The sequence below is a fragment of the Carya illinoinensis genome, chromosome 6 (genome assembly GCF_018687715.1).
Source record: "Carya illinoinensis cultivar Pawnee chromosome 6, C.illinoinensisPawnee_v1, whole genome shotgun sequence".
Classification (NCBI taxonomy): domain Eukaryota; kingdom Viridiplantae; phylum Streptophyta; class Magnoliopsida; order Fagales; family Juglandaceae; genus Carya; species Carya illinoinensis.
The window spans coordinates 19076977-19087878 of NC_056757.1; the positions used below are offsets into that span (position 1 = coordinate 19076977).

General features: G+C 37.4%; 1 protein-coding gene across 1 annotated transcript; it reads right to left on the minus strand.

Annotated features, from left to right (window-relative positions):
• Positions 1-1689: 1689 nt before the first annotated feature.
• On the minus strand, positions 1690-8084 carry LOC122312368 (RNA demethylase ALKBH10B-like). Its single transcript, XM_043126950.1, has 8 exons — positions 6759-8084; positions 5766-5891; positions 5076-5173; positions 4861-4978; positions 3776-3895; positions 3541-3653; positions 3307-3461; positions 1690-2666 (listed from the first exon to the last, which is right to left on the minus strand). The coding sequence occupies exons 1-8, from the start codon at positions 7363-7365 to the stop codon at positions 1949-1951; spliced, it is 2055 nt and encodes a 684-aa protein (XP_042982884.1). The 5' UTR covers positions 7366-8084; the 3' UTR covers positions 1690-1948.
• Positions 8085-10902: the final 2818 nt, after the last annotated feature.

Sequence of the window (10902 nt, forward strand, 5' to 3'; positions counted from 1 at the left end):
AATAAACAACTTTCAACAGAGAAAGTTTTTAATCAAGTTTTGAGTCTACAAAAAGCTTTTAAGACTATCATCTAGAGAGTTCCTTGTGACAGCATCAACAAAAGCATTAAATGGCAACTTCCTCCTTAAGGTGTGTTCAAACTTAATGTGGATGGGGATATGTTCCATGAACAAGGCAGTGCCGGGGTTGTTATGGTTCTTAAAGACTATTCAAGCGAGGTCATTATGGCAGCAACCAAGAAGGCGGTAGTAGTCCACGATTCATTAGAGATTGAGTTGCTTGCTATACTTAAAGGCTTACATCTATGCATTCGGTTTACAACAATTTCACATTGAAAGTGATTCACTTTTAATGGTTGAAGAGATACAGGATTTAGGAAGCTCTAGTTCCTTGTTGGGAAATATTTTTGCAGATGTCAAATAGTTGATGCAGACGTTTCAGACTTGCTCAATTCATCATGTTTACAAATTTTCGAATGTAGCAGCTCACAAACTTGCTAGATATGCAAGAAATATGGACTGAAAAATCTTTGTAAGGTTATGTTATTGTGAATGAAATTATGTTTCCTATCAAAATAAATAGATATATAAATAAATATATAACACCACAAATAAATCAAATAAGCATTAGAACAGAGTTAAGGCCTGATTTGGATGAAGAGATGATTCTATCTCATTTGATCTCATCTCAATATTCAAATATTATAAACACAAATACTTTTCAATTTTCAATTTTCAATTTTTTTTATTTGATGATTATCTAATTATTAAAACTTTTCCAAACTTCTAAATAAAACACAAAAAATAATTTAACTTTTTTAAATCATAAAAAAATTAAAAAAATATATTATAACGATATTTTAATTTGATAATATTTTAATTTAACTTTTTTTCTTTTATTTTTCAAAACTCCATAAAATATTATAATTCAAATCATTTTTAACCCATCTCATATCAACTCAAATATCGTATTACTATTTACAAACCATGTGAATTCATCGGCTTTACTACAAAGAAGGACATAGTTCATAGCTGTAGGTTGATGTCTGGAAGAGAATAGTTAAACTTTCCGGATGGTTAATTTTCAGTTGACTCAAATGATTCAGTTTGACTTATTTACGGATAATTTTTTATATTAAAAAGATAAAGAGCATGAAAAGAGGAAAGAATCAGTAATTTTAGCAACCGATCATACAGCAATATACCAAGCTAAACTACTGGATTTTTTTATATTAAAAAGAAAGAGCATGAATAGAAGATAGATATTTGTTTGTACGACATTAAGTTCATGGCTGAAGGGTTGATAAATTGTTTATGGCTGATGGTTGGTAAATTGTTTTTACGAACATGCTTTGGACAGCATGCTTGTCAGAGTCAAACCGATCTGTGGATGACTTCAAGCGGTACACCTTTCTATGATTCCTAAATCCTGAACCCGTGTAATGCCCTCACATCACACAAATAAAGTAAATAATTTAGCTTTTCATAAATGGAACGTGACCACTCGAACCCAAAAATTCGAATCTTAGATTGAGAGAACATACACCCAAGACCAAAACCATACCACTTGACTCAACTCATAGGGGTTAATTTCAAAAGGTAGACTTTCTGCAAGAGGCACAATGGGGATGCATAGCTAAAACGAACCCCAAACCATAACTTAAGAGCTTGATAGCATAGAAACAACAGTTAAAAAAAATAAAAATAAAAATAAATAATAAATAATAAATAAAACCTAAGTTTTCCAACTACTGTAAAAGTTAATGTAATAAGACAACAAAAAAGGGTTAGAGGGCAAGGGATTCGAGAGAACTGAAGAGTTCTTCCTCCCTTAGTACCTCTCTCATTAGTATGAATGCCATGTGAATGTTGCCGCTCTTTACATTTGCTTCAAACTCATTGAAGTTGGCAACCTACCCGTTTTGCTCAGTAGGAACTCTCTCTCTCTCTAAACTGCTCCGGCTGGCTGGCTTGCCACAACATTGTCAACAGTCTGCTGTTCTCCTTCCTTCACCATTGCTCGTCCACTGCCAATTCCATCGACACTTCCATTACAGTCTTGCCTTTGTGTTTTCCCTTCTGATTTTCCTTTAGGGAAAGGACCTGTACCGTGGTTAGATTTCCCCGAACCATTGTCTTTTTCAGACAGGGAAGCCATCTCAGCAGAAAAGTTCACCTCACCTGCAGTACCTTGTAACAGTTGAGGAGATGAAGAATTACCAGAGCCGGGTGGAGGAAGGAAAACACCAGTGCCAGGTACAGAGAAGCAAGGTGGAGGATGCCTTGGTGGTGCAGCTGGCCATCCAGTTGAACCAGGTGGCATGGGAACTGGTGCAGGGAAAGGAATGGCTGGTTGAGTGGGCACAAAAACTGGTGGGATGCCATTTGGCGGACGAATGGGTGGGGCTGGCAGCACACCAGTAGTTGGAACGGCAACATAGTTCTTTGGTGCCATAGGGTGGCGAATATGATTGGGAGATCTACTTGGTGGGGGACCCCAATGGGATGATGGCGCTACCACAGGTGAAGGAAGATGCTGACCATCATTCGGTGTGGATTTCTTTGGTTGAGACTTTGTGAAAGTAACTAGTATTCTTTGTTTGCGGAGGGAGGGAATTGCATGCCGTGCAAGATCCGTAGATTTCCCTTGCATTACTAGGAGAGACCTGTGTTTCTCATGGTAATAAACATCATATCAGGAATCAGCAAAACTTCAGATGAATCTCATTAATTATTAATTACAAATTTGCAAGTCAAAAACCCGTGGGAAAATCAATAGATACTGTCTATGATTATATAAAATGCCCATTGATATAAACATCATATCAGGAATCAGGGTTTCTAAAAGAGATGAATCTCATAAATTACAAATTGCAAGTCAATAAACTAGCGGGAAAATAAATAGGTTTGAATGTCTATGATGATATAAAATGCCCACTGATCATAACTATCACGTTCATCACTTCCAAAGAATGCAAACACATTTGAATCTCTACTTGCTACGTGTATTTACAAAAGGTGATCCTGATGGTTCTACGTATATTTTTCTGAAGACATGAATAATAAGGCAGCTGTTAGTTGACGATGTATTTCTACCCTGATATGGACTCGGTAGAACTCAATGTTATAAGGTATTTGGCTTGGGCAAGTCAAGGGAAATTTTCAAGCATATCATGCTATGAAGCTGCCAACTTTCTAAGAAAATGATAATAGACAAAAGTACCCAAAGGATCAAACAGCACTAGTCATTTCAGTGTGTTTAAGAGAGAATGGGTTGCTCAGAGAGAAGGGATTCAAATTGATTACCCAGGTGCAAGAGAAAGCTTGAGCGATCCTCTAAAATCCCCAGGATGATCTATTTTAATTGACCTTCCAAAAGTCATCTCACAGTGTGTCAAAAAGAGGATGCAAACAGGCCTCCCAAACCAGGAAGGGAACATGTGTGGCTGCGAGTGATCACCCTGCAAATATCACGGTAAAATTAGGCTAACTTCACAAATCATAGGTAAAATGACCAAAGGAAATACCATAATGAACAACCTCATTATAGAAATCAATAATGCAGGAGTCTGGCTTTGAAGTCAAAATTTGCATGCCTAACATGCGTTCAATAACATCTTGTAGCAAGGAAGGGATGGATTCTAGTTTCCGATCTGCAAAATTTACTTAAAACAGAATCCATGAAAACAGATTAAAATAGAAAACATAATTTCCAAAACACTTAAAGAACTCAGAGCTTTTAATTGAAAGAACATCTTTGTGAAATAGAACATGCCTTTGGAGGTTCCAACTGCATTATCCTCTTCTGGAGGTGCATCTGCGATAGGAAGACCTAGCTGAATCATCTCTCTTCCATGTCCTCTTATAGGCCTCTTTGAGACCACATATGTCTGACCTGCTTCTCGTAATAACAAAGATTTAGCTATTATTATTGTTGTTGTTGTTGTTATTTCTTTACAAAAAAGGGAATCTTTACTATTATTTAAGGACAAAACTGCCTCAAAGAAAGCAACAAGTGATTTCATGACAAGAGGTAATGAAAGAATTTTTTTTTATATATTATTATTTTATAAAAAGTAATGAAACAATAAAATATTTTTATATTAATGTAACCATCAAATATACTAAGCATCAGAATTGTTTTTTTCCAGACATGTATACACAGTTTGGACCTGGCCCCTCCCTTGCTATGGCCAGAAAGGAGACTAGACCATGTTTAGAGGGGAAAAAATAATAACATCAGTAGAGAAAGCAGTTGCAATGGAAGCATTATCAAGCTTTTACTTGGAAAGTTTTTCTCTAGAGAGCAAATAAATGGACAGCCTCAAGATAAACAACTCTCTTACAATGATTTTTTTTATAAGTACATCTCTCTTACAATGATAATACAGCCAATATAAGGACCCCTTATAGTATCCCCAAGAATTTATGACAATACTGAAGCAAATGCAAGCAAGAATTGATGACACATTATCCCTCAATGGTAAGTTACACAATGCAATTTAAGCAAAGAAAGTTAAAAGTGAAAACTTTCCAATCACTTCATTCCGACAATCTAAATGGACTATAAATACAAATTGAAAATAAGATACATAAAATTCAACTTCCTGTTCAGAATTGAATGATGAGGTAGCATCACATGTAGGTTTTTCTTACTTGGATAATGCTCTAATCACAGAAAGAATCACCAGTTTTCAAAATTTTGTGACTCAGATGTCATCTGACTTCAATAATGGCATCCGAGTTTCCAAATGCAACAGGGAAATTATATGAAGATCTTAGAGACTTTCCTAGAGGGAGGAGAAACAAAATGAAGAGCTCCTGTGATTGTGAACAAAGATACAGCATTACTAAACTTGCCTTGAAATTTTCCTCTTTTTCCTGAGGCCCTCAAATCATTTACCAATGAAACAAGCTTTTGAACTTCCAAGGCATCAAATAATTCTTCATAGCTTTTCAGCCCGTCAACCACATTAACCTATAAGAAAAATAGGTGAATTACAAAAGCAGAAAAAAATGTTAAAACTTCCATTTGAGGCATATATATATACTCAAAATTATTGGTAGAGTACTACCATCTTCCCGTCGAACATTTCAGTGCGAACAAAAGTTTTAGGAACGGTAGCAAGATTCTGCTTCCCATTCTGATCTTGTTCTGGCTGCAAATGATTCTCTAGCAAAATATTAAATGACTCCAGTTCAAATATAATAATAAGAATGTGTACAATTAAAATAAAACTTACTACAGCATACAGTTTAGTGTTGCTAAGTTAAGTAATAAACAATGTTAGTCTCAATATGGTAAGCACTATTAGTACTAATTCCATGCAACAGAGAGAGAGAGAGAGAGAGAGAGAGAGAGTTTTGTGTTTTGACAAGTTAAATACATGCTAAAAGAGATAGATCCTATACCCGATAAAAACGTTTCCTATATAAGTGCTAACTGCAAGTCCTCTATGCTAAAGGGGGCCAGAATAGCTTTCAATTTACATTCTACATAGTATTGCTGCGTCCTTCCCTATTTCTGACCAATCAATTGATGAAACTCGCACAATCTATAATCCATGATCTGACGGATGCCATGACAGCCAGTGTCATCAAGTCCTGACGAGTTTTGGACTCCCCCCACACTATTAAAGAACTTTCTAATAATTACAGTACCCCGCCCCCCCCCCCCCCCCCCCCCAAAAAAAAAAAAAAGAGAGGGAGAGAGAGAGAAAGAGAAGGCAAACCCATCCCAAAAGGAAACTCAAGAGAGGTTATACCTTTGGAACTTGAGGTACATGCATCTTCTAACACCTTGGCTTCGGAGTCTAAGTTGCCACAAGCGATTCCTTCCGAACTTCCTGAACTCTTCAGGCTACAATTTTCGAGAGGCTTTGTGCCAGAATCTGCATCAGCCACCAGAAAAGCATACATCAGTTTTGTCAGGTAGCTCACTCAAATAAAAGATGTCTTTTCAAACAATCCCATCTTCAATTATTTGTCTATATCTGATACCCAATTTGTGTGATCAAGATAAGGCATGAAAAAGAATGTGTAGAACCTTAGTAGCAAGAGTGAGAACTGTTACTCATGTGACCATTTTTATGATAAAAAAAGAAAAAGAAAGTCATAATTTTTTCCCAAGGATGGGGCAGGAGCAACACAAACATGAGTAATGCTCACTTTTGTGTACTCTCTGTGCACTCCACTGATGTGTTTGGTTGCATCAATTTTTTTTAATACATAACAAATCACATCAATGGAGTGCGCAAAAGAGTACACTAAAGTAACTGCATATAGAATTTTTGGTACTCTGTAATATCATATCAAAACATATATGCACAGATCTACTAAAATGTTCTTAACATGAAAACAGTCCATTGCAAAATAAGTTTGTTGCGATTATAAATTCAAGCAGCAAGGAATAAGACAAAGCAAATAAACAAGAATGGCATAATTCCAAAATGGAAAGGTGACCAAAGCTTAACAGAGAAACTATAAGGTAGTAGAGCCATTGCCTTATTAACTCAAAATTAAACCAACGAATTACCCAAATGAAAACTACCTTCCTATTCAAAATATTAACGTTATAAAGATCCATGAAAACATGATTCACAGAATTTACTTTCCTATACAAAAGCATCGGCGTCAGATCACTAAAATTATGAATGCCATAAGCAAGCTATTTATGAGAAGCAATCCAGCAAGGAATATATCATTCAACACATTGCAATAACAGCACAATTATGAAAAAAGCAAACCCAACAGATTACCTGTTCTCTTCTCTCCAAGTGATAAATCCTTATCATCCAACTTCCCAATCTCAACTGTCTCAAACCCCCCATCGCCTTTATCAGAACCCACCACATCACTCAATGAATTACAATCATGGGCATGAGATTCTGCACTAGAATTATGCCATTCCTTCTCAGCCTCAATCCTCTGCACTGGCTTAATCCCCACAGCAGATCTCTTAAAGTCCTTACCCCCGGCCTTCAAAGTCTCAGAATGCCGCTGCTGCCTCCTCCACGCTACCTGTTGCAACGCATATACAACCTCAGCCACCGAAAAGTACTGCTGCATATGTAGCACCGGGTTCCAATTACACCGCCTCTGTTGTATACACCCTATAACATTATCGTACTCGCCCAGGTTGCCCACGGTGCGCATATGGTGACACAAAGAGTCAATTATCGCATTGGCAGCGGCAAATTCGCCCCGCAGCCACGAGATAAACCCATCCCGCTCATCCGGGAACCACTGTCGGTGGTAGTGCTGGTGGATCTCACCCACACCTCCAACGCCACCGACACCTCCACTCCCACCGCTCGGAAACTGCATTTTGTCCGATAGAACCACATTTCCCGATGGCATTGCCATGAGAACCAACTATCTAAAATCTACTACTGCCACATGTATCGTATGCTCAGTGTACTACTTGGATCTAAGCAGATAAAGCACGCGAAAATCTTAAATTCAAAGTTTAACAGGTAAATACAATAAAATTAAATATCAAATCCAGCAAAAATAAGACGTAGAGACGATGATACAAAAATAAAAAAATAAAAAAAAAATTCGAAACAAATAGCAAGCAAAATTCAGTAAAAACAAAATGCAATACTCGAACTGGGTTCCCGATAATCTTAATATTTTTTTTATGTTTTTTTTATCGACAGATCGGATAAGCTCGCTGAATTTGAAGAAATGGAACCAGAATAATTCCAAAAATCGCCAAATGGTGGATTGTGGGATAGGTGGGGTTGAAAAGCTCAGATCTGAAAATGGGATACGCGGAATATGGGACAGTGTTTGCGAGTGTGTGAGGGTACATACACGAACAGTTACGTGAAGATAAGGAGTTCTTTTTTATGTAGTTTTGTATTGTATGCGTGAAGGTACAAAAAAGATCAAGATCTAGGGTTTGTGATGGGTTTCCGATGATTATGTGGGTGCTTTTTTCTTCTTCTTTTTTCGCTTGTGAGTGAGAGAGAAGAGAATGTCAGAGTGAAATGGCTAATTTAGCACAAAGTGCCGAATGGTCTCCAAATGTTGGCAGAGAAGCGAGGAAGAGAGAGGGGTGACACTCTTTTCTCGTTTTGTTTATTCTTTATATGTATAATGTATGTATGTACTTCACGGTTCTTGATTTGATTTACTGCTGATGGAAATTCTCAGATCGTGTGGGATCGCACCCAGGACAACAGAATATTCGTGAATGCAATAAGGGTGCTTAGTTCGTTTACCTTTTTATTTTTATTTTTTTTATTTTTATTTAAGGGAACAATTGTATTAATCACTAACAAATTACACATCCTCAATATCAACAAGGACATCACTAATATTGAGAGTATCTTTAACTAGGCAATGAGCCAAATTATTGCAACTTCTAGAAATAAAGTCAACTGAAAAAGAATCAAATCTATGCAACACTTGCTTAACATCATTAACTAGTAAACCAGCTTGCGCCTAGCTTGCTTTGTTGCCTTTAATATCATTTATAATATTTAGTGCATCCCCTTCAAATTTAATCTGTTTCAGTCCAATGTCAACAACCAACCTTGCTGAGTGCAAAGAACCAAATGCCTCAGCCATATAAGGATAAGGAAATAGAGGCCTACACAACCCCATACAAGCTATAACTCTTCTTTCCCAATCACGAATAACAGTCTCAACATCCACTTTGCTTTGCACTTTATCCACAGCAGAATCCCAGCTGATCTTGTACACATCAGTAGGAGGAGCTATCCATTGGTGAAGCTGAGATGTAGCATTAGGAGGATTAGTAGTGTGTTGAGAGGAAAGAACAACAAGGTCTTCTATTCTCTGAGAAGCCTGTCTCATAAGAAGATGAGGACTAGAAAAAGTTTGGTTGAAAACGAAGTCATTTCTTCTCTTCCATAATTTCCATGCCACCACAGCCAGTTCAATTAAATCTTCATCATCGAGTTCTTGAAGCATTTGTAACATGAAGTTTCTGAAGTTAAGTTGATGTCCACTTTGTTTCTGCAGCTTAGAGGAACTAAGACACCACACATCCCTAGCTGCCAAACATTCCCACAAGACATATTCCACAGACTCTTCTTGTTGATTACAAATTGGACACCAAGGATCTTTAACAATCTTTCTCTTAAAAAGGTTCAATTTTGTTGGTAGACTGTTGTGACAGGTTTTCCACAGGAATAATTTTTCTGCATTAGTAACGTCAATCCTCCATAGCTTGTTCCAATTCTCTTTGTTAACAAGGGAGTGAGAGTTTTGACCTTTTATCTCTCTAATGAAACTCAAGTTGTAGGTGGTATGCACTTCTAACAGAAAAAATCTCATTAGATGTACATCTCTAGACAATTTTATCAAGACTATTACAAAAACTGATAGGAATTTGTCGAATTACCTCAGCTTCCCTTTGAAGAAAAATTTGATCAATCACTTATGTCCTCCAGGTTTTGGCCTCATGATCAATCAGAGCTGAAACTATTTCCTCTAGATCCAACAATTCTATAGGACTTTGAACTTTGAAAGAGGTTGGAATAGCAACCATTTGTGGTGCCAAATCTTAGTATCTGCACCATTACCAACACGCCAAAATAAGCCTTCATCTAGTAATGGTTTTGCAGCCATGATGCTTCTCCATATAAGGGATGGGTGCCTTGTAATTGTAGCATTGAGAAATTGGCCATCAGGGTAGTATTTAGCAGAAAGAACCTTTACAGTAAGGGACTCAGGGAAATGAAGCAGTCTTCACCCTTGTTTAGCTAGCATAGAAAGGTTAAAATGCTCAAGATTCTTTAATTCTTGAGTGCTGTAAGAGACTATTTCCCCATGCTCTTTTAATCACCTCCTTACAACCATCTCTTATAAACCAGCTGGCCTCATATCTAAATGGTCTCGAGCCAGAACCTCTGAAAGGAGCTTCATTGTTAATTGAGAGAAAAACTGGTGCATGATCTGAACATTGAGCAGCTAGGGTCGACACAAATCAATTTGAGAAACCATCAATCCAAATTTGATTACCTAAAGCCCTGTCCAGTTTCTCTTTAGTAAATAGAAGTAAAAAAATCTCCCTAGAAAGGGACCTCTCTCAATGCACAATCCTCCAGAGCACTTTTTAAATCTTCCATCAATCTGAAAGGTCTATCTGTAGTACCAAACTTTTCATAGCTATATAAGACCTCATTAAAATCTCCTATGCAAAGCCATGCCACATTATCAGTAGGCTTGATGGCTCTAAGAAGATCCCATCTTGCTGCCCTTGTAGCAACTTCAGGAAAGCCATAAAAGCCTGTTAATAAAAAAGATCTTTATTCTCCTTTTGATAAAGTCACCTTCAAAGAGATATAGTGATGGGTGTAAGTCACTAACTCCACTTCCACATGGTCTTTCCAAAAGAAACAAATCCCACCACTTAGACCCCTACTATCAATAACAAAGCTATGCTGGTAACCAAGTTAATTGCAAATAATCTCCACCTTTTGTCTGTTACACTTTGTTTCCATTAGAAAAAACAAAGTTTGGGCACTTTGAACGCACCAAATGGTGCAACTCCCAAACTGTTCAAGGGTTCTCAAGCCCTCGACAGTTCCAACTTAGGCAACTCATTAAGTCTGGTGGGGCTGCAAGGCAGCCAGCACCAAATCAGCTTCACAAGTCTCCACACTTGTTTTTTGTTTTTTCTCATGTTGGGATGAATCATTGATGAGAGTATTAGAACGCAAAGCTCTTTTATTATCACCACTTGACTTCAAAAATGATACAGAAATAACATCCTTACCTGGCCCCTCACGTGCCTTCCTTTTCCAGGTGGACTCTTTTGTCACTAAAATTGGTTGGGATTGGAAGTTGAAAGTAGTAGGGTCAGCACCAGATGCAAGTCCTTCTGTAACCGTCTCCATGGGCAAGGGATCATCAACAACAAGTGGA